The sequence below is a fragment of the Micropterus salmoides genome, unplaced genomic scaffold (genome assembly GCF_014851395.1).
Source record: "Micropterus salmoides isolate LMB-PRFRI ecotype aquatic unplaced genomic scaffold, ASM1485139v1 Ms_hic_scaffold_7, whole genome shotgun sequence".
Classification (NCBI taxonomy): Eukaryota; Metazoa; Chordata; class Actinopteri; order Centrarchiformes; family Centrarchidae; genus Micropterus; species Micropterus salmoides.
In genome coordinates, this window is record NW_024044459.1 from 14,881,322 (window position 1) to 14,903,100 (window position 21,779).

The following is a 21,779-nucleotide window of genomic DNA, read 5'->3' on the forward strand; positions in this document are numbered from 1 at the left end:
TCAATAATTGCATTCCTTCATCCCTTCCTTCATGAACAAAACATCAATATGTCTTGTCCAAATAGTGTAACTTCAATGGCATTTCTGGAAAAAAGGCTGCAGCAAAACAACCAGCTGCGCTCAAAATACACCAAACGACTACCTCATTTACCCCCACAGCACAGAAAATGTCATTTCATTAATACATTTTGTTTTATTTAGCATAACAGTAGCTCTGCCTGCTATTATTAGCTCTCTCTTGTTCTCAGTCACATTCAAAAGTCTTGTTTAGATCCACAAGTTTCTGCTCACTCATCACACTTTGTAAAATGGATAAGAAACTTGTTTAAAAAGTTCAAACTTCCTCAAGCCTTTCCCTATAGATTTTTTTTTCTCTCTCTCGTCCTCGACTGCTGCGTTCGTTTGGGGCTACCCGGGCCTGCGTAAGCCTGCCTCAGGGCTGGGATTAGTGCCCGTCCAGAAAGGTGTTTGTGTGTGTGTGTGTGTGTGTGTGTGTGTGTGTGTGTGTGTGTGTGTGTGTGTCTGGGTTTGAGAGATAGATATAGAACGAGGTATAGAGAGAGAGAGAGAGAGAGAGAGAGAAAGATCGACCTCTGTGCCCCCTGGCCCTACGCCTCCTCCCCCTCCACTCTCCCTTCCCCTCCTCTGCAGCAGTACGGCAGCCTCACCTGTAGGGCACTGGCAGTGGAAGGCGTTGATCTTGTCGATACACTTGCCGTTGTTCAGGCAGGGGCTGTTGGCACATTCGTCCGTATCGATCTCGCAGAACTCCCCTTCGTAACCTGGCCAATTAGCAAGGGAGGACCAGGAGGGAGATGGATTGGTTAGACAGAGACACAGTGAGAAGCATTTTCACACTGCTGTTATATACTGCTGTAACAGATTTAAATTACTCACTGGCTGTACAAATAGGTGAGGGAATTTAATAAGCAACTATTTTCTTGTAATCAATTAATCATAGTAAAAATGGCTGTCATAATGCATGCTGTGTTTTGTGCAACCAACACCTCCAAATTTGGTTTACTATCACATACGACAAAGAAAAGCAGCAAATTCCTCAATATTGAGAAGCTACAACTAGACGTTTGGCAATTTTGCTTGAAAAACTACTTTTATACTTTTTTTTATGATTGATCAATTATGATAACAGTTGCTGATTATTTTAATAATTGACAAATCGTTTAAGCTCTATTTGTAAGATAAATTACTTTGTTGATACAGTGTCAGAGAAGGTGACACCTTCAAATAGCTAATTGTTTCTGACCAACAGTTCAAAACCCAAAGATTTTCAATTGGCAGTGATTTAAAATAGAGACAATCGGCAAATCCTAACATTTGAGAAGCTACAAACTGATTTGTTGGGGATTTTCCTCTTTATAAAATGCTTACATGATTAAGTGTGTATCAGAGTTGTTGCTGATTTATTTTCAGTTGATAGACTAACTGATTAATTGAATCACTTCAGCACTAAATATGCACCATGTGACTTGTTCAAAAGCCTTCATTTACTGTAATATGGCAACATTATGCTAACCAAATGTCATTTCCACTATATTTGAGGTTAACAATAAGAAAGTTTGTGATCATGCCCAACGACAACATGAAGGGCTGTGAAACGTGTTAAATGTCACTCCAAAATGTGGTCCACTGAATATCACATTTTCTGGTCAAACAGGGATGTAATAACTAACTCTCTTACCTGGCATGCAGATACAGTGGAAGTCTCCTATCTGGTCCAGGCATGTGGCCTCATTCATACACGGGTTCGACATGCACTCGTTGATGTCCAGCTCGCAGCGCGGTCCCACGTAACCCTGTTGGCACTTACACTGGAACGACCCCATGGTGTTTATACACTTCCCTGCATGCTCACATGGGTTGGAACCTGTTTAAATAGATTAAAACTTTTACTTTCCTTGACTTTGACAGGCCGGACCAGGAGCAATCTGACTGTAAAGATATGACAATGAGATGATTTGGGTGGTTTAGTGTTTTTTTTACGAAGCCAAACCAAAAGCCTTGACTGTGTGTGATTATGGCAATAATACCCCTGAGGGTGTTATTTACTCATAATTATGGGCACAATTATGGGTGCAAAGTACCCATAATAACAGGAAAGAATGAGCTTGTATTGTGACTTGTATAAAAGAGTTACGAATGCATGCGTGATGGTCGAAAAGCTTTCTTCACAGTGAGATAGCAAACGTTTAAATATGTCCTCAATCATTCAGATTGTTTGCAGGTCAAATAATGTGAGTTTTACCAAGTGAGCACTCGTCAACATCCTGATCGCAGGAAGCTCCATAGTATCCTGATGGGCAGGTACAGAAGTGATTTCCATTGACAGGGTTGGTGTCACAGTTGGAGCCTTTCTGACAAGGGTTGCTGATGCAGGCATCATCCAGCTGGCACAGCAGTCCTGGAACACAGTACAGAATATGGACTTTATGATACTGGTCTTGGGGAGTATGACTGCGTATGTCGAAAAGCTGCATAAAGTCTTTTGTAGCTCCAGAGGGAGCTGTGCAAGTACTGCCTCAAGTGATGTCACGTAGCTCAAAGCTACATTAGCTGCTTCTAGTAGAATAATATCTCTGGTTCTGCTGCATCAACTTTGATCTTTTTTTTATAAACTATCCATCATGAGTCAAATAAAATGAATAGGAGTGCAATGCTAAATCAGTGGAGTACTCTGTTGAACTTTACTAGGCAGATTTTATGAACTGCAAATCTTCTAAAACCTCAGTACCTCAATTCCATGCAACATAATGGTCACTTTTATGACTCCAAGTCAAAGTTTTTTTGTTTCACATGACACATATAGGTTGAGGTAGGCTGGCTTAAACAGAAAGAGATGTTGATAAAGTGCAGTATCTAGTATTCAACAGATGCACTACTATAAGCACACATGACAACAGGTATTTACTTTGATAAAGATTAAATTTTATTTGAGGAGGAGAAAAAAAGGTTAAAAAGACGTCTCTGCAACAAAGTAATGGACTGCTTCACATTAGTGTCTTCAAAGCGTCATCAGCAAAAAACACACTCATGTTTACCAACATGAGCAGCTAAGGACATCAAAACCACAGGAGAAACCAAAGATCAGCAATTAATAATGTCACTTTCTCAGTACTTAATCACTGGTGTTGAGTTTGAAACATTTAAATTTAGTTTTAATTTGTTACTTCCCATTTTGTTTACACCCACCATAAAATGCCATTTTGTGAAAGAGAGCTTATCTATAGAATTTAAACTTTTACGATTGTTGTATTTTTTTTAAATAAAACCATTTCCTGTCATGCAAATATGCAAATACCTGTGCGGCCATGGGGGCATTCGCAGTAGAAAGAAGCTACGCGGTCATGACAGGTGGATCCTTGGTGGCATGCAGCACTGGCACAGTCATCTATGTTTTCACTGCAGTCGTCCCCAGACCAGCCATTCACACACACACACTGGTAGCTGCCGTAGATGTTGTGACACGTGCCGCCATTTTGGCAGGCGTTGGGCATCAGCTGGCATTCATCAACATCCTCTGTGCACAGCTGACCTGTTGGAGAACAAGGGCTCAGAAGATTAAAGTGAAATTGGTTTGCATCCCAAAAAACTCAAGTGATAATAACTTTAGTTTCTTAACTAAGAAAGAGCAATGACACGCTATAGTAGAACATCACTATACAAACCTGTAAATTCTGGTTTACACTGGCAGTTGTAGGTGTTGACTCCATCTACACATGTCCCTCCATTCTGGCAGTCATGACCTGGACAGTCATCAATGTTATGGTTACAGTTTTTCCCTGTGAAACCTGAAACAATGACAGAAATATAAGTAAAAATTTGTTTCTTTTAATGTGTAATGTCTGCTAGTGGAGGCTTCAGATTTTCAGTTACTTGTTTCTCCTGGTTTGAAAACAACAAGCTCCCATTTACAACAAAGGGAGTGAAACTTCTCTGCAGTTAAATGTGGTCAACTGTCTTTTTCCTCCCAAGAAAGAAGGCAGCTGTACCCTTTTGAGGTTTGTGGCAACCTCGCCATGTAATAACATCCACTCTGCTATACAGTTACACAACAGTCAACCGCTGGACTGTACATGTGGCATGCTGGGTAATATAAAGTGAAATTCAAAACCAGCACAAGTCATCAATTCTTTTTGGTCATCTTTATGAAAAGCATTCAGAGGTTTCCTAAATAACTGTTTGTTTACTTCTGCATTCAAGGCATACAGCTAATAAAGCTGACTGATATCAGTTTCTAATAAAAGATTTAAGTGAATTTCAGATATTTCTGCAAAATAAAATGGGAATCAGTGTTTGTTGCCCTCAACTACTGTACCTTCACATGAATATATATGAGAGTACGAGAGGACCACGCTGTTACATAATTGCGGCATGTACGCTATGGTGTTTGATAAGCCAATATATGATATGGAGGGAGATGACATGCAACAAGGGGCCTTACCTGGACTTGAATTGGGGATGCTGAAATTACGTACAGCCCAAAGTAAAGCTCTTTTTTCTTTATTTTTCAGGGAGTGGAGTTCAGGAGTGGAGGCATTTAATGTTTAGCAGAAGCATGATATGACTGTTTTGTCTACAGGACAAGAAGCAAAAACAGGAACCATAATGTTTTCCAAAGTTTACTTGTAAAAAATGTTTTTTGTCAACCTTCCTCTGTATCTTTCCATCAGAAAAGATGATCATTTACGTAAAAACAATTGTGCATTGTTTACATCCATGTTTGTAAGCTTGCACAGTTGGTATGGAAAGTTGCCACGCAAATGCATTACATTTCTGTCCTCAGTGGTAACAGACAAAAACAAGGCAAAGGTAGTCTGTGTGGAGGCGATGAGGTGGTGGGTAGGACTATAGGCTATAGTCCCGACAAGCTTTGCTTCAATCTGCTATGTGAAAAGGATGTTGTCCTTTGACCATTTCCTTATGATAAGCCCCAATGCCTTCCTGCTCTGACTTGTTCACACACTGTACACACCAAAGTAGAAACACACACACACGTACACACACAAACACACAAACACACACACACACACACACACACACACAGAGGACACAACATAAGCAGGAACAGCCCTGCCTTAAATGACATCATCGCTTAACCAGCAACTGCAAACCATTCCTCTTTTGTGGAGCCTTTCATACTCTGACAGAGGAGGTTGAAAGTGGATGCTGCCACAAAGCTAATAAGCTACAATAGCTTCCTCCATTTTGGACTGTCCTGCTCGCCATTCCCTCAACAGAGCAAAGCTGTGAGTCAAAGTTCACCAAAGTTGAATTTGACTTGTAAAATTCACATGGATTTAAATGCTGGCGTGACCAGGCCTTAAACGATGGAACAGCAGATCATCACATCAATAAAGACTCTAAACCTCCTGTAATGTAGCTCTTCAACCCTGAGTTTAGTGTGATGTTGCTACCTGGCACACAGGAGCATTCGTAGCTGGTCTCTCCCTTCTGGATGCAGGTGCCTCCATTATAGCAGGGCGATGGGTTGCAGGGAAGGTAGCGGCTTTCGCAGTTCTTGCCTGTATACTCCTGCGGGCACTGGCATCTGTAGCCACCGACGTCATTGATGCACGCCCCACCATTCTTGCAGGGCGACGGGTTCACATCACACTCATTGATGTCCTGTTTGCAGGTCTTTCCAAAGAAGAAAGGCGTGCAGGTACAGATGTAGTGGGACTCAATGGCGGAGCACTGCCCACCGTTGGCACATGGATTTGAGGCACAGGGGTCGGCTTGTTGACACAGTTTACCTGAGAGCAAAGAGAAATGATGATCTACTATAGGCAGAATAATATTCTGTTGCGACACCTCAGATATGTCTTATGACCAACTCCCAAGTTAGAAACCACTGCTCGATTGTCATAATACTGCTGTGTGTTACCTGACCATCCAGGCGGGCAGTGGCACTTGAAGGTCTCAAGACTTTCAAGCTCGCAGGTGCCTCCATTGCGACACGGTGAGCTGATACACACATTGTTGATGGGTGTAAGGCAGCGGCGGTCGGTGTAGCCTAGTCTGCAGGTGCAGTTAAAGTCCATCGTGCTCCCCTTGGACACGGCACGACACGTGCCACCGTTCATGCATGGCGAGGTGGTGCACGGGTCACGAAACTGGCACTTGCTTCCTACGTATCCATCCCGGCACCTGGGAAAACACAGGTAGAGAGGTCAGTAATATTTTTTGCAGCTACTGACAGGTAAGGAATGAGAAGGTTGGATCTATGAGGAAGATAAATTTATCTTTCTACCAAACCAAGTGTGCTGAATGTTGTGCTCAATTCTTTGGTTCATGAGTTCAAGTACGGATCATCTCAATAGTATATACATGCTGTTAATTGCATATTTTATTGCATTGCATTGCATTAAACCTCTGACCCAATTACTTAACGCTGCACAGTCGATTGTGTACATCAGTATAGTGAGTTAAAAAAACCTCAGCTCACCATTTAACACACCTTTAAAATGTACACAAAGACAAAAATAAGGTATTTTTAAATTTGACTCATAAATGATATGATCCAAAATTCATATCATGACAAATTGTCATATTTATCTTGATAACTAAAGGAAGCATTTTTAAAAAATTACATCAATACAACATGCTATATTATTTTTTTTAGGCTTGTCTAGGTTAATTAAATATGAATATGACATATATGATATTCTGGATTTTGAACTGACTACTTGAACGTATGTTTAGATATCAACTGCAATGAGAATTAATTTAGATCAGAAAGCGAATCATATGGTCGGTAATTTGACTCAATTTATTGTCCAGCCTGCTTCTGGGTAGGTAGGAAAAGTATTAAAATTCTCCCAAAATCTAACTTTCCCTTTAAGTTATTAATTATGAAACAAATGATTGTTAAAAAAAACATCATGAATTTACTAATGATTGAATAAAAACCTTCTATCGACAAGATATATTGCTCAACAAATTAATGTCCGTCCTTCATTTTTCATATTCAAAATTACCATTACAAAGAGTGGAATTTGTCAAAGGGAATTCCCAAAAACTCTTTTCATCCATCCAATCTTTTTTCAGCTCAGCCCTGATTGAGGAGTTCACAAGGATAAGACAACACCTCGGACCAGCAAGTATTCTCCCTTTGTGTGCTACTAAGTCTAAATCAGCTGCTTGGGTAAAAGTATTTACCAATAGGACTAACTATCCATTTCTCTCAAAAGATAGTCCTCTCCTGCTGTTTTTACAACTCAGCACCACAGCCATGAGAGACAGCCACGTTTTAAACCAGACATTCATTTTTCTACTGTCACCCCCAGTGAACAATGTGTTTCAGGCTGTAAAGCAGAGGAAGGAGGGGCAGAAACTCCAGTGATGTTTCTCACAGGTTTTGTCTTGAGTCATAAACGCCGCTCAGATCCCGGTGAACAAGTTCCCAGAGAGAGAGAGAGAGAGAGAGAGAGAGAGAGAGAGAGAGAGAGAGAGAGAGAGAGAGAGAGAGAGAGAGAGAGAGAGAAAAAGAAAGAGAGAGAGAAAAAGAAAGAGAGAGAGAGAGAGAGAGAGAGCTTCTGCAGATCACAGGGACACATTCACACATTTACAATTACAATGAGAGGAGTTGAAGGGTGTCCCCTGAGGATACGCACGGCTCAACAAAGGGGCCACACACACAGAGCATGTACACACTCATACCTAGACAGCAGTCTTTTACACACACACACACACACACACACGGGAAGATTACGCGTGAAGATTATGCACAGGACATTGCGTGCATTTTCACACACAATACTGTAGCTGATGGTCAGTCAAGTGAAACTGTGCAGCTTTGAGACTAGAGCTGAAATGTTCCTGCTAACAACTGTGTTCAATCTGATGGTATGACAGTGCAAAAACAAAAAAATGTTCATGCTATAACAAAATGTATTGAGGTCCTTTTTGTATCTCTTTCCGACACCAAAACCAACCACCTCAGACCTGCTATATTAGACCCTCCCTGCCGCCACATTCTCATATTCATCACCGCCAGAGATTCAATACAGTTGTCAACAACGCTGGGTGGCCAGGGAGGCTTGGTCATTACAAAAACAAAGCAACTACTCAATCGCACTGCAGACCAGAACAAAAAAAATCTGCCGTATTTGGAATTCCTGTTCCTAATCCATCCATTCCAAAAGTTGAGACACAAGAAAAGCCGCCATCAGGGCACCCTTCAGCAGCTCTCAGGGCTGAAATGTGCCCGCTTTGACCCCTTTGTCAGCACTCATTCATCCTGAGGACAAGGCAGCATCTATGCTACAGTGTTTGAGCTGCAAGCCAACATTATGGGAACTTCAAAGCACCGTGCCACCACCTCAATGCTCGTTATTCTTCCTTCCCCAGAGAGGATTTTCTCTAGCATCAGACAACGGATAACGGATGGGAAGACAACGGATGGGAAGAGGATGAAACGGAAAACACACAACCTCTGTCAAGAAACATAAAAGATTTCTGCAAAGTGAATTCCTGCCCAAAGGACAATTACAATTTTTTCTATTAACACAGTGTGCAAATCTTTTGTCTGAGTCTTGTTTTCTTTGGCACAAACTTGACAAACAACAGTACTCATGGAACATTGTTGTGTTTTACACTCATGCATAAAAAAATTGTGCATAAAACATCCTGCAGACATCAAAGCAGTCTTCCCACAACATTAAAACCGGCTGTCACTCTCAAATACCTGACCAGAGCCAGCAAGTCTGTTAGCCCTGAGGGGCTGGCAGGACCATGTCCCCAAACATTCCCAGGGGGTCCAGTGTGTATGTGTGTGTGTGTGTGTATAAACGGGGACCGAGCTGTGGCCCCTCTGTAGGGACAGGCGTGTGTTTAGACAGAGTCTCCCTCTCAGGGGATTAGGCAGCCTTAGGACTGTGGTAAGGAAAAGAAAACATCACATGCTAGGCTGCCCGCTGCATAAACAGTAGTAGTGAGTGGTGGCATCTCACCACGTAGAGAGCAGAGTGCTACCTTGAAGTGTCATTTAGCCTGGGATCATTGTAGCATTAAGGTCAAACAAGCAGAGGTGTTAGAAGCCGAAAGTCAAATCAGTTCTATGCAAATTAAAAAATCTCACAATTACCAATTACTAAGTAATTAGTAAAGTAATTATACAGCCCAATCAATACTTTGCCTCAAAGGGCTTTACAATCTGACCCAGAGGAGAAGAAAGAGAGCCGGGGTAGGACTTAAGGCTGCTCCTGGCTAAGGTCCGGTCTGTACGAAATGGTACTCAGTCTGACAAGCGACGGGGGAAACTGTTCTGCCCACATCATCACAGAGAACTGTGTTACATACATACACACATGCATGATACCTTGATATGACACCCTGTATCATGAGACCCTTGATTCACACAAGGAAAAAATCTTCCAAAAATCACTAACAATAGTAACATAGATACAGTAGGCCTTTTAATCAACATACTTTGATTACGTACGTGTCTGAAAGGCAAACCAACCAGTCACAAATGTACCAGAAAGTTAAGAATCCAGTTTTCATGTCCCTCAAAACTGTCACATTTTGTCTTTGCATACAATCCTGATTTAAAGAGATGATGTCTACTATGAAATTCAACATAGTTGAGCCAAAGTACTTTACAGCAAACACAAGAGAAAAACAAAATCTCAGGACACACATAAGTCTTGATGATCTGAGTTCTTGCACGGTGTAATATGGGGAGTTCTGTAATGTAAGCAGAGGTGTGACCATTTAATCTTTTGTAAGAAAACATCTTACAAAAAATAGAATAAAAACCAATAAAAGGGAACCTCAATAATAAAAATACGAACACAATATTTTACTAATATGATTGTATCATGCTGAACACTTATAAATTATACCAGAATTTTACCAAATAGGATTAATCTTAAATAGTACTTCTTCAAAGAATAGTTACAAAGTGCATCAGACATGATCTCTGTTTTAGTTCCACTTTATGATTTCATCTGATCTTTACATCAAAACTTGGTGGTGTAGCTGGAAATTTTTCCTCTTCTTTTCTGAGCATCCTTATCCAGTCCTGTGTGTGTAGTTCAGGGAGGGGGTCAGCGGAGAGAGGCAGCAAATCTGGCTGCTAGAAGGCCAGTCTAGCTAAGTCCCAGCGGTGGTGGGTGCTGAGGTCGTGAGGCGCCACACGAGCTCGCTGGAAAAAGGCCGCAGGGAGCAGGTGCGCATGTTAATGAGGAGACAGCAGCTGCTGCCCCGGCTATTCACCCCCTCCTCCCCCTCGCCTCCTACATCCCCTATCCCACCACTCTGCCTCCTTCCTCTCCATGGCACCCCATCCTACTACTGTCGTCAAGCCTAGACAGAGACAGGGGCCATGCGCTGCAAAAAATAAGCTTAATAGCTTAGGAATTGGTCTAAATTTGTTATTTTGAGAATTGCTCATGGCAGAAAGGAGGTTCTATCTATTAATGAATAATTAACAATGATATAAAATCAATTAATAAAAATGAGTGTGGCTGTTATTGAAAATATTGTCAGATATTTACTTTAGACTCGCCACTACTAAAGGACATCTTGAGTTGGACATTTTTTACAGTGTTGGTTTCTGAACGTCCCCCTCTACTTAGCAGAGAAATGAAGAGTGAGAGAGGAAGAGAAAAGAGAGGGAGAGAGAGCGAAGGATGAGTGGGCCCATTGTTTTTCCTCCCCATTCAGAGTTGACCACAGGCCGAGGCGTATTCAGTCGTACACCTCCTCTTTCCTCTTCTTCCCCTCCTCTTTCTCCTTCCCTGTTTACAAAGAAAATCTTTCTCTGAACCTTCATTTATTATATATCGCTCATCCCTGAATTTTTCCCTCTTTTTCTCATTATTGGTTTCACGTCCTCTGTTGAAAGCTGTATGGTTAATGGCATCCTCTCACTCCCTCAGTGCACCTTCTCTCCCTCCAAACCCTCTCACCCCTCCTTCTCCTACACCCCCTTTTCTTTTCATTTGTAAGACACATTAGGATCTCAACTGGCTACTGCTCACTCTCCCAAAACTTCCTAGCAAGTTACTCCAGGCTGCTCTGCACTTACATTTTAGTGGTCTGCGATGTTTCAGGGAAAACGTAGGGCACAACAAAAGCTTAAAATCCAAAACACACACAAGCAAGTGGGACAAACAAAGGAGTCTGAAAGAAAGGAAATTGGAACTGGTTTGGTTGTGTTTTCGAAGAGAGAAAAACAGAAAGGGGTTGCCAGTTCAGAAGGAAATTTGGTGTTTACTCTAAAGAAATTCCTGTCCTGATTCTTAACCCGAGGCTCGGTGGAAACCTCACTTTATGGTCCCTCGAAAAAACTTTGAAACCGGGTTTCTGCTCTCGCAAATCAGCCCAGCGTTTCACAACGAGGTCTAAAAGACAAACAGAGCCCCTGCACCCTTACCTCTAAACCTTACTATCTAAACATACTCTGGCTGAGGTGCAAACAGTAAGTCAACAGTAGCACACGCTAGGCAAAGAATAGTAACAGTTTGCTCTTTAAGTTAGCTGGACCCAGCCAAATACACGCTCAGCACAAAACAGCTTTTACAGGCATCAAGCTTAACTGCCTCAATGAGAGCACAAACGAATAAAACAGGGGGGTAAAACAAAAGATATTCAACAACTCTTTTATGGAGTCTTGGCTGTATTCAAAACAAACACAGCAAAGCAGCTGCTTCAACAAGAGAAATGTGCTGGCCTGGCGAGTGGGATAATCTCAACAGCAGCAGGTAAACTGGGCTGCTGGAAGGGTAAATAAAGAAGACATGAAAAGAGAGGCACAAATCAGAAGCTGAGCAAATATCAGGTGTTTGGGAGGTATCGTTTAACTGTAGGACAGCAGTGGAATAATCTGAGGTAAGGCCGATACTGTTATTAACTTTTCTGTCATCCCTGCCCAGTAGCCCTTATTGTTCTCCTCTGCGCTCACTTCTTCTATTGCTGCCGCAGTAGCCCCTGGCAACAGGTCTGCGACACTGATGGGATGCATAACAGGGTCGGGCGGTGGCTCGAGCCTGCAGCAGATGTTGTGGTGACATCTGACCCTTGGCCAGGCGTCACTCTAAAGGGGTTTTCCTCAGTGTCGGGCCAATCTGCCATCTGCCATCTTTCTGAGGTCACATACAGATGGGGACAGAGGCTTTGAATGTAATATGTAGGCTACACATGTTCGCTGTATACATATAAAAACCTTGAATGAGTACACAGATTCTGGCAGCTGTACAGGTCCAAACCTATATCCATTTTAAGGAGCTTAGTGAATTAGGTTGTGCATTTATTCAATTATTTTGCCATGTAAAGCTTTGTGGGAGACAGAATCAGCGTCTGGTTCCATTTCTGTAAACGGCCTAATAATTAGGATTATTTTCAGATAATGTTTTTTTTTTATTTATAGATTTGAGTAAAAAATAAGAGAAGATAACTTGTTGTTTAGTAAATAAAAAAATCTGATTTATTACAACTTAGTTGATATTTTAATAGATTTGTTGTTTATAATAATACCTTGTACCCGCCAAAGTAATTGCTGAGGCCTGGGAACAGAGTAACGTCTGATATGACAACAAACACAAACGATCAGACGATCAGACGACCAGACGAGCTGTGGACAAGCCAGCAGTAACCAGATTATCTCTAAACCCCTTTATTTGGAGATAAAACTGAAAGTAAACACACGCTTAATGTCAGAAATCCTGCATTATACAGGTACATTAAAAGACTTTGCTGTTTGGCAGGTCAAAGTTGAACAACGAAGTAGAGCTGAAACTAGAATTGTTATCAACAGAACATTTATCCTGCAAATCTGACTGAACCTTCTGAGAATATGCTGCTTTTTTGTGCTTTAGATAATTGTAGATTCAATATCTTTTGGCTTGTTAAAGTTGTCGGACAAAGTTATTTGAAGGCGTCATCTTGAGCTTTAGGAAATTCTGATGGCCATATTTCACTATTTGCAGACATTTTACAGACAAAACAGTGAATCAGTTATTGGAGAAAATAATCTCCATGTTAATCTACAGTATAATGAAAATAACAATTAGCTGCATCCCTGCTACAAAGTCAGACAATAAAGGGTAATGGATTTATACCACAGACGGTTTTGGTAATACTCTTTTTGCTTTTGCTTCTCAGACTTCGTTTTAGCTCTGAAGCCAAGCTCCCCAAAGAGGATGACCAAAACAATGTAAATAAGCAAGTTGTAATAAACCAGAGCTATGCTTTAAAATAAAATCTCTCAGGTATATCCTTTAGTAATGAAGACCTTTCAGTCAGGAGTCAAACTGTGTTAATGAAGCATGTTTGTAAGGTTTGTATCTCTGGCCCCCCTCCCCTCACCTCTCCGGTCTCACCACCGCCAGTTCTCATTTCCTGGCTGTTTGGTTCTGTGCCTGGGCTAAGTCCCCTTTAGTCTTTGCTGATCTGTTTTAAAAGCACCATCTGAGGGGGGCCTCTCTCATCTCCTTTCCTCCCCTCCACACTTCCCTCTGCTGTTTTGCCCTCTCTTGTGTTTTCCTAGCAGCATATATAGTGGCTAACCACAGTGACAACTCCGCCACCAATGATAGGAAAAATCTACACTAAAATGCACACTTATATTTAGCATCAATCAAACAAATTGAGTCGAGAGAAACAAAAATAGCTGTTCTACTGAAACCCAAGCTGGCACAAAAAACAGGGTTGTTGTTTGTTGTGGAACTGAAACCAAAGTTACCACCAAATCCCCACTGGCTTCAGTAATTACAGGGAGAAACGCTGCCCCTCGTTCCCTCTCCTTACATCCATCCTTCTATTCCTTCCTCTCTAATCGTACAGGAGAGCTGACCTGGACAGCCCACATCTGGCAGCCTTTATTAGAGACCCTGTTTATTTGGAAGTATTATGGACAGAGCCCATGGGAAAGAGCCAGCTCTCCAAGGGACCAACCAGTCAGTGTGTGTGTGTGTGTGTGTGTGCGTGCATGTCTTAAGAGTCATAGTAGCTCTAATGACCTCTGCCACTGCCTACTTAACGAGGCTGGGAACCACTTAAAAGCTTTTCGGGTGTCTGAAGGTGTAGCTGACAGAGCAACCGGACACTAAGGTTGTTACTGTACAGAGCGACTTCAAGGTATGGCAGGGTTTTAATATTTTAGAATGTATATGCTATATATATATATATATATATATATATATATATATATATATATGCTATATATATTCTATATATATGTTTATTTTGTGAGTTAACCAAACTCCAACTGTTCAACTGGTAAATGTGCCTCGCAAACCACTGGCTTTTCGCTTGACCAATGATGCTTTTAGGGAATGACATGCTACTCCCTAGTCTCAACTGAAACAACTGTGCACCCCCAAATAGCCCCACTGTTTGTTTTTTTTACCTATATTTATTTAGGAAATTGGCACCATTAAAAGTTTGCAGAATCAGCTATTATCAGTTTCTTTTTGCAAGGGACTCATGGATGTACAGACAACTATAACTGCATTACTTTGAAACTCTGGCAAGTTCTAGAGTTATAAGAAGTGTCATTTTCTTCTACAATAACTGATAACATCAAGGATAACCTCCACTATCTAATCTATAGATATGTGTATCGTGTCAGTGTGTCAGGTTTGACTTATGGCTCAGAGGAGTACAATTCAAATGCACCTCACACAGTATCTTTGCCTCACAGTTTGAAAAACTGTACTTTAGTGTAATCAAAACAATACTAGATGCAGTATATGTCTAAAACAATAAGTTCTAGCACTCACAGTTTTCAGTGAGCCCCTAGAAAAGTACTAAGGGGTCTATTTGACCCCTCCCAGACAATCCTGGCTCAACCACTGCGACTTGTCATTTGTGGACTGGACTGGATAAATGCCATTCTTTCCCTTGTTTAACAGACACTGTGAATGGTATCAGCCTTACAATCTACATTGCTGCTTAACTGAACATAGTGCTCTGTTTCACTACAAAGGCATCACGCTGCATTATCCTAAATATCCTGTGAGTGAGGGTGTATCAGGCAGTGAGAGTGACTGAAAGCTAAAAGCACACCTGGCAGACAAAGTTGATCTGCTCCTGTGTGGAGCTGAATGGGCAAAACCACAAGTAATCATGGGTATTATGGAGCATGCTGCTGCATATGAGTGCACGTCCTGCATTGTTGTTATACTATAACCCACAGACAGGTGGTCTGGCTCAAAGAGAAAGAAAGAAATGAGGAAGTGTGGTTTGGAGTATGCCCAGTGTCTTTGTCTCTCACACACACACACACACACACATACAATGACTGTCAGCCCAATCAGCCTGCGATCAAAGTTTATGTGATTTGTCTTGGCATATGCCAACTAGGAAGGCTCAAATATCATTAATCCTCTGCGCTGAGGTTCCCCACCACCAAACCACTTCATTCAGCCAGAACACTCTTGACAATCAGCCCTCTCACCAGCCAGGCTCTTGCCAAAGGGAACCCAACACCAGTGGCAGCGGCCATATAAAAGCCTTACGCTATGTTTCTCGTTGTGTGATGATATGATCAGATAAGGCACCTTTTCTTCCCTCTGGCCACTCTGAGGCTGTTTCCTGACTCTGAATGGATGGGTAGAGGGTGGGGAGTGTAGTGTGTGGAGGGGAGGTTAAAATAGACTCGTCAAACTGGAGCAAACAGAGGTGCCATTAAAGAATCCCCAGAACTGGAGAGACAAGGGCTCACTTTCTTTAAAGTGGATGTATACTGTAGCAGTCACTGCACATACCAGCACAGAATTAAAGACTCTGTTATCTAGTGCAATAACAGAAAAATCTGAAAATCCTGATTAAAGTTCTCACGTTTCAATTTTTGCCACCCACATTGAAATCCCCCAAAATGTTATGCACGTTCAAACATTTCAACACATCACTCATGTCATTATTCTATACGCATGTCAACAAAAAAGACACATTTGTCAATGACAATGATAACTGTTATCATTTGCAATCGGCTATACAAAAGTACCAAATAAAGCACTCATGGAAAGAGTGGGAGGTGATGGAAAGTTGGTAAGCGCAGATATTTTAGATGTGTTTAGCAGAACAATAATGACAGTAGTGATGAGTATCGAACCCTTCGTACATTCTGAAGTATCGGAAAATATGTATTTTTAGCAAAAAGTATTTAAAGCCGTGAAGCTTCACATGTTAGTGATGAATCCGTGGCCAGACTCTCTGTCGTTTACTTATCAATCGGCTATTTCCAGGGCCTAATAAGAAAATCAACTTCAACTCATTTTAGAGCGTATTTTACTAGTTCCTGAGTAGCTTCTTATGTTTAGACAAACGGTAAATACTGTTGCATAGATAAGTTTTGATTGTTTTGTTAAATGAAAAAGGTATTTTGCAATAAAACATTTTTATTACTCAAACTACGGTATAAATATCCTTTACAGGGTATATAATAGTATTATTGTGTCTGTAATTGAGCTCAAGGATCCTGTTGGCACTAATATAAAAGCAGCTTTTTGCCAATCAATACTTTAGTAAAGCCCCGGTACAACTTAACTGAATGATTACCTAAAGTGCAAGCCATCAGGACAACTACCAAATTATTTGTCTCTATTGACAAACTAGAAGAATTTCTGTTGTATGCTTGAATTCTTCCAGTCTGGCCTCTATACAAAGTTTAGTCCTTTATCTACAACAAGAACCTAAATCCTCAAAGTCCTCATCACGTGACTCCCTGCAATCAACAAGCTGTCAGAAATCTGCTGTATCATTTCATCACACGGTCTAACTGATGATGAAGGTATGTGATCTCTCTGCAGCCCCCCGACATCTCTCATCTCTCGGAGCAGAGAGAAGCTCTGCTGCGAGCTGCTTTGATTCTGGCTATTGTGCCACTGGAATCTGGGAGTTATTTTTCCTGGTCTGGATTGGCTCGGCTCTGTCACTGCTCCCTCCTGCTGCCAAGCCTCTACAGTAAATGAGAGGCCTCCTCGAAGCTCTTTGGAGATAAACTTCAGTCAGAATCTCACTGGGCCATGCAGACCAGATATGAGGAAGAGATGGTATTTATGGTATGGCATGTCAAGGAGGCATCTCTCTCAGACTATATAAAACTGAAGCATCCAATGCCACTTACTTGACCTCGACATAACACTTGAGTTCAAGAGCGGCAGCTTTTTGATTGAAGGGAAACCAAAACCGTAATTTTGTCAAGAATGAAGTGAGGCTCAGGAAAAAAAATCTCTCTGCATCCTTTCATTAGGAAACACTAAAATTTTGTTTATCCTTCACCAGGCCAAAGCAGGATATCACAGTTAACAGATTCAAAATATATCAAATAACCCTTTGCTGCATTAGTGAAATGATACACTTGTAACTGTCTGACCTTTAACACCTTTCTTTGTTAAGTTACTGCAATAAGAACACATTGCTTTAACACAAACTTTAAACAGGATCCACCTGGGTGTAATTATTTCTTGACTGTTCCTGATACTGCCAGCTGTGCTGTGTCAATGCCCTCGCTATGGAAGTCATCAATCTTGGAGAATGCTAGCAGTACGTTCATGTAAAAGGAGTGATGTTAGCAAAGTTTAGCCTGTGGAAACAGTTGTATAATGTTTTCTATGGTTTTGACCAAATAATCCTGGGGGTGTCATCAGGGTTATCTTGGCTTGGGCTTGAGATGTCAAACTGGGGGTATGGAGTCTGGAAAGTCTTAGGCCTTTACCAGGGAGGGTCTAAGGAAAGATGCTATTGCTTGCATTATGTTGGATCCTACCAGCAATATGTTTAGCTTGACTAATATGAACTGAAATTCTGCATATCACACGTCTGCTGCATTTAATTTTGACCATTCTTCTTTCAAGCTGTCTCTCAACACATACCCAGGTTTATAAAACTGCAATACTTCACAGCTGAATTACCACTCAGTCATGTAACAGTAAGCACTTAGCTTCCTCTGACAATGTTAGAACTCACATGCTGACCTCTGTTGCTTTAATGAGACATTGTTAACATTATCAGTTTCAAATTGAAGAACAAATATAATTTCCACACATAACAAACAAAAACAGCAGCTGGTTGAATCCTCACTAAGAACTGACAATACATTGTTTGAAAGAAAAATAAATAATTTAAGAATCTTATTTCACTACAACAACATTTTGTAACAGGAATGCAAACAAAACAGAAACTAAAATTAATCGAGTAGAAAAGGGAAAGAAACACTAAATCATCACCATGTTATTGTCTCTGTAAACTTAAATCAGTATAGTACTTTAGTATTTTGACTTTTTGAAAGTAAACTCTGAAGAGTTACCTTTCAGATTAGACCAGACTCGTAACCCAGGGAGATTAAGAAAAGTTTTATTTCGGGTTTGTCAGGTTTGGGCTAGTGCACAAAGATGACAGTGCTTGTTGGGTGGATTAACTTGAAGTTATTATACAGTAACTCCAGCAGGGAAAAGTACACAAGGAACAACTAAACACAACTAAACACACAGCCTAAAATCATGAAAACTATCCATTCTGGATTTTTATAATCAATTCATCTGCTGATTATTATTTTGACTAATCAATTAATCGCCTAGTCTATAAAATGGTGAAAAAATACCCATCACAACTTCCCAAAGTGGTGTCTTCAGAGTTCAGATGTCTTTTTTGGTTCAGTCCACAACCCAACAATATTCAATTTACAATAATATATGACCAAGAAAAGCAGCAAATCTTCATATGTGCAAAGCTGGCACCTAACTTATATTATTATAAGCATTTTGCTGGCCAAATCTGATGAACCTAAACTTTTCTCTGGTGGCACAGTGGCAACAAACACGATAAGAGAGCAATGTATTAAACATACACACGCAAACAATGTCACAAACTGAGCCTTGTGTGCGCGCTCAGACCTTTTCAAAACTGAAAGGATGTCCAACTCCATGTTTAATTGGAGAAGTCTGAGAAGGGGGACAGTGCAGCGGCATAATGATTGTTTTGTGGCCCAATGAGGAGGTGGGGAAGGTGGGGGAGTGTGTGACTGAGAGATGAATAACACAACTAGACCCAATTAAGATGTGGCGGGCAAGATGGCTGCCTGCGTCTTGCAGTCTTGAAGCTGTGACCCGGTCATTACCCTCGGTCACCAAGCTCTGCGACAGTAAGATGACACTGGCTGGTGCTGCTCATGCCAGGATGGAAATAGAGCCAAGAGCAAAGTAGGCTATTGTTGTAAAAAAAAAAAATAGAAAAATATAATAAGAGTTCTGGGCAGAGCTGAGGCTTATTGGTTTATATGTGGACTGGAAATAATCTCCAAATACAAAACTCAAAAGACCAAAGGCAGAATTTGTCTTGATTTTTTAGCGGGTTAAAAAACATCTACCCTATGCCATCTGTCCAGGGGAATGAGAGCGAGAGTACTGAGGGCCATTGAGGAGGGGACAAAATCCCAGGAGAGAGGAGGGGGTGGTAGAAGGACAGGGTCTGAGGGTCTCACTGGGAAGCCTCACCCAGATTAGTCACACAGAATTAATCGCAGCAGAGAACAATGGTCACCGAGCTTCTGGCAACCCCAGCTGTCGCTTCGTGAAAGAAAAGAAAAGCAAGATTTAGGGCTGCGCGAGTTTGGCTGCAGAGGGAAGACTGTGGTGGCGGCAACACACACACACACACACACACACACACTTTCTCACAGTGACCCCTGTCCTCATCAATGTCCACTCATTTCTCTCTGAGCTCTCTGACCATTTGCCTCCCAGAAATAGCAATACTGGTGTGAGCGCTTGAGCCTTTACGGTCCTCACATGTCAACCAAAAATCTGAGTCATCTCAAACTCCACAACCACACATTTCTCACAAATCTCTGCAGGTATTCCACACTATTTATTTGTTGAACAGGCGTTAAAACTTACTTGCACTCTCCATTGCCGCCTGGAGTTGCTTCACACCTCCCGCCATTCAAACACGACTCCGTGGGCATGGAGCATGTTAGACCTGCAAATGGAAAGTTTTAATACACCTGCACTTTGCAGAAAACATCTAAGAACTTTTATGCAAGTCTGGAGTTATTTCTTTCTGGCAGTTATTACAATATAACAATCTTCCAGGTGATATAGCAAATATTTGTTTTTCCTCAGTAGAATAGCACAGGTATTACTCCATAAATGTGAAGTCTAGGTGTGACTCTTGCCACCTCAAAGGGCAGTTTTTGGTGGTGAACAGTCCCTTGACACTGGTTTGGCAGATGCATGCACCTCTCTGCAGCTGTCCCAGAAATAACGTGCCATTTGGGGAGTAACACAGCCTTGAAATAGTCTATATAGGCTATATAAAATGTAAAAAAAAAAACACAAAAAAACACAAAAAAACACACACAAAAACAAGCCCACTGCTCTGACTCTAAACTGCAAAGGCATGCGTTTACATACTAGTGAGAAATAGTTGAGTGTTTTGTTTTTTTTAAAACATATATTGATCCAGTTTGCAAGGCAGGAAAGCAGCTGGCTGGGGAAAAGTCATGTTTAGGATCATGCCAACAGGTGCGTGAGACATATAAGCTAACTTAATGAATTTAAATCGTAGTTAGCTCCGGAAACTTTCAGCATGACAGAGTCGCGATCCATCTGTTTACAAACCAGTGAATGCAACAAGTTAAACGCAAACTTAATCTGAGATTTAAGGAGTAAATAAATGTAAAACTACATTTTCTTGTCTTATCGAGGCAGAAAACTAGTCGGAGAGAATCGCACCCCCCCACACACACCGCCACTCACCTCGTGTTAGTGCTATCAGCGACAACAAGAAAGTTAGTTTCACAAAGAAAATATGCATTCCTTCTGGTTTAAAATGGTTGTACAAATCCACGTGGGTTTTTTCATAGATCCGATATTGTGTCTTCCTCCCCGTGAGATAAAAAAAAGCAACAACACACAACGACTTTCAGTTCATCCTTGAGTAGATCCACAGAGAGAAAGTACGTTGCAGTCTGTGAACTCCGAGCATGGGATGTTGTCACTTCAGATCCTGGGTTGGAAATGACTTGAGGGACGCACTTTCAGTTCGCTGCTCCGCACCGAGGGGCGTTATTCTTACACACACACACACACACACACACTTGAACAATCACTCAGATGGACCAAGCTGTACAACATGATGAAAAGATGGTGCCAAAGTTTAGTTTTTATTTCCCGGGCGTTTTCCCACGCAGTGATTGGTTAAGTCTGAATCATTAGTCCAGCAATTACTCTACGCCATCACACACCAGTGGTGGACGAAGTAGCCTACTTAGGTCCTTATTGTAAGTAAAAATAGGCTAGAAACAAAAATACTCCATTACACGTCCTGTATGTGTTACTTAAGTAAAAGTATAGAAGTGTCATCAGCTAAATGTACTTAAAGTGTCAAAAGTAAAAGCAGGCTACTAATTATGCAGATTGTCCTTTCACGGTGTTAGCCTATATTATTATAGAATATTAGATTATATAGTTTTTAGTAGGCTACGAATAGAGCATTTTAATGTTTATCAATGTGGTACCAAGTACACTACTAGGTACATAAGTAGTATAGTACTGTATTATATTAATTATAGGCATATCCAGTTTTTTTATGTAAAAAGTAACTAGCGAGTCTAAGTGCCAAATACATGTAGTATTTTATTTAATATTAATTCATATTTCCGTCTGAAATGTAGTGGAGTAGAAATGTAAAGTAGCATAAAAATGAAAAAGTTGGCTCATAAAGCGTGTATTAATAAGTGTTGAGTACATATCTCAACTTTGTGTAAGGGTTTGTTATGACTCGTGTGTGTAAAGAAATACAAATTAAAGTAA

The 21,779-nt window shown here is 41.0% G+C and overlaps 1 protein-coding gene across 2 annotated transcripts in view; it reads right to left on the reverse strand.

The window, feature by feature from the left end:
- LOC119891230 (neurogenic locus notch homolog protein 1-like) overlaps positions 1-21,038 on the reverse strand; it is a 47,111-nt gene extending 26,073 nt beyond the window's left edge. For both annotated transcript variants that reach the window (XM_038702621.1, XM_038702620.1), the window contains exons 1-9: positions 20,724-21,038; positions 19,863-19,944; positions 5,903-6,165; positions 5,433-5,771; positions 3,684-3,806; positions 3,317-3,550; positions 2,264-2,419; positions 1,700-1,885; positions 669-782 (exon numbers count right to left, since the gene is read on the reverse strand). In XM_038702621.1, coding sequence (XP_038558549.1) covers positions 669-782; positions 1,700-1,885; positions 2,264-2,419; positions 3,317-3,550; positions 3,684-3,806; positions 5,433-5,771; positions 5,903-6,165; positions 19,863-19,944; positions 20,724-20,781 — 1,555 coding nt within the window. In that variant the 5' untranslated portion in view covers positions 20,782-21,038. The remainder of the gene's footprint in view (positions 1-668; positions 783-1,699; positions 1,886-2,263; positions 2,420-3,316; positions 3,551-3,683; positions 3,807-5,432; positions 5,772-5,902; positions 6,166-19,862; positions 19,945-20,723) is intronic.
- Between the last annotated feature and the right edge of the window lie 741 nt (positions 21,039-21,779).